The 2,013-nt window shown below is 36.6% G+C and overlaps 1 protein-coding gene across 1 annotated transcript in view; it reads left to right on the forward strand.

The window, feature by feature from the left end:
- LOC106874360 (fumarylacetoacetate hydrolase domain-containing protein 2) overlaps positions 1–2,013 on the forward strand; it is a 90,045-nt gene that overhangs the window by 85,672 nt on the left and 2,360 nt on the right. Inside the window, exon 4 of the mRNA XM_014922071.2 lies at positions 1,296–1,458. Coding sequence (XP_014777557.2) covers positions 1,296–1,458 — 163 coding nt within the window. The remainder of the gene's footprint in view (positions 1–1,295; positions 1,459–2,013) is intronic.

The following is a 2,013-nucleotide window of genomic DNA, read 5'->3' on the forward strand; positions in this document are numbered from 1 at the left end:
ATATATATATATATATATATATAATGTATATATATATATACATTCATACTTCCATACAAGTATGCCAACAGCCTGCTGCTGACGACAAGGAAAGTGTAAAGTATCAAATGTCTTTACTGCATGTCAGTATTATTCGCCTGTGGGAAGAGCCAAGAATGGCTGAAGATTGATGGCTAAAAACAGATGACCTAGTTCTATATAAATGATGTCACATTGAGGAGGTTCCTTCTTTTTTTTGGTTTTCTTCTTTTTCTTAGGCAGTTGGTTTATTTTGGCTCTGAAGAAGGTAGCTTTGGGCTAGTGGTCCACTGTTTTTTCAGTCAATGAACCAGTCTATTGATAAAATTAGGGTTAGGGTTTCCAAATAAGACAAATTTGTCATTTCTATTACTCCTTCTATAATTACTCTTCTCCTTCTTCCATCTCCTCCTCTCCTTCCCTTCTCCTCCTCTCCTTCTCTTCTCCTCCTGCTGTCTCTATGATTCTTTCTCTCCCATAGTGTGTGTGTGTGTGTATTTAATGTTCCTGCACTCATAGCCTGCCACTAAGTCTAGTATGAGCAACCCTTATATCGACTCTCTCTCTCTCTCTCTATCTTTTACTCTCTCTCCCCTCCCCCACTAGCTCTATACAATGTAAAGCCTGACTGGAGAAACCAACCAACCAACCAGCCACCCACCCGAATAAACGAACAAACAAACGAATGAATGAACCAACCAACGAACCAACGAACAAACAGACATTTATATCAACATAGGCATATGGTGTAGTGGTTAAGAGTGCAAGCTACTAACCCCAAGATTCCAAGTTCGATTCCAGGCAGTGACCTGAATAATAATAATAATAATAATAACAATAATATCGAAAAATACCTTAGGAATGAGAACCTAGGTTCGAAATTTCCCCAAGACACCTGATGAAGGCTGGAGGGTATAATGTATTTATATCAACCATTATTATTATTATCATATGGAGATTCATCTGGATATACTGCAGCCACAATAGAAGCTGACCGAGTCAAAAATAAAGATAAGAATTATCTCTTGATGTATGTTTGAGAAATAAATGATAAAATATGAGTTTTGGTCATTCTTTAATCAATCTTTAATCATTCTTTGACTGTTCTTTGGTCATTCTTTGAGCAATCTTTGGCTATTCTTTGATCATTGTTTTGATCATTCTTTGACCGTTTTTGATCATTCTATGACCATTTTTTTGACATTTGAGTAGTGTTTCTTTCTTTGTTTTCAAATTCTTTTGTATTCATTCTTTGTTGTTTCTCATTTCTGTTTCAGCTCCAAGAAGCAATGTCTCATGTGTTTGGTTACACTGTTGCCTTTGATGTGAGCGCCCGAGACTGGCAGCTGCAGAAGAATGGACAACAATGGCTTCTGGGGAAATCCATGGATACATTTTGTCCTTTAGGACCATGCATTGTTATGAAAGAAGACATTGCTGGTAAATAATAATAATAATAATAATAATAATAATACTAATAATAATAATAATAACAATGATTTCTTTATTGACCGTAAAGGGTTTACATTAAAAAGAACATGACAGACAGTACAGGACAAAACAAAGAACCTGTGCACGTATTTATGAGTGTGTTCTGTTGTGAGGGTTTTGCGTGTAAACAGGTAATGGGAAAAAACATAGAAAATAATGATAATTCTTTCTAACCCAGGCATAAGGCCTGAAATTTTGAAGAAGGAGTTTAGTCAGTTTCATTGAGCCCAGTGCTCAACTGGTACTTATTTCATTGACCCCAAAAGGACGGAAGCCAAAGTTGACTTCGGCAGACTTTAAACTCAGAACATGAAGACAGATGAAATGCTGCTAAGCATTTTGCCCAGCATGCTAATGATTCTGCCAGCTCACTGCTTTTTTCATAAAGACAGACGAAATACCAGTAAGTATTTCGCCCAGTGTGGCAATGAATCTGCCAGCTCGCCACCTTTAATACTAATAATAATCCTTTTTACTAAAGGCACGAAACCTGAAATTTGGGGT

The sequence above is a fragment of the Octopus bimaculoides genome, chromosome 22 (genome assembly GCF_001194135.2).
Source record: "Octopus bimaculoides isolate UCB-OBI-ISO-001 chromosome 22, ASM119413v2, whole genome shotgun sequence".
NCBI lineage: Eukaryota > Metazoa > Mollusca > Cephalopoda > Octopoda > Octopodidae > Octopus > Octopus bimaculoides.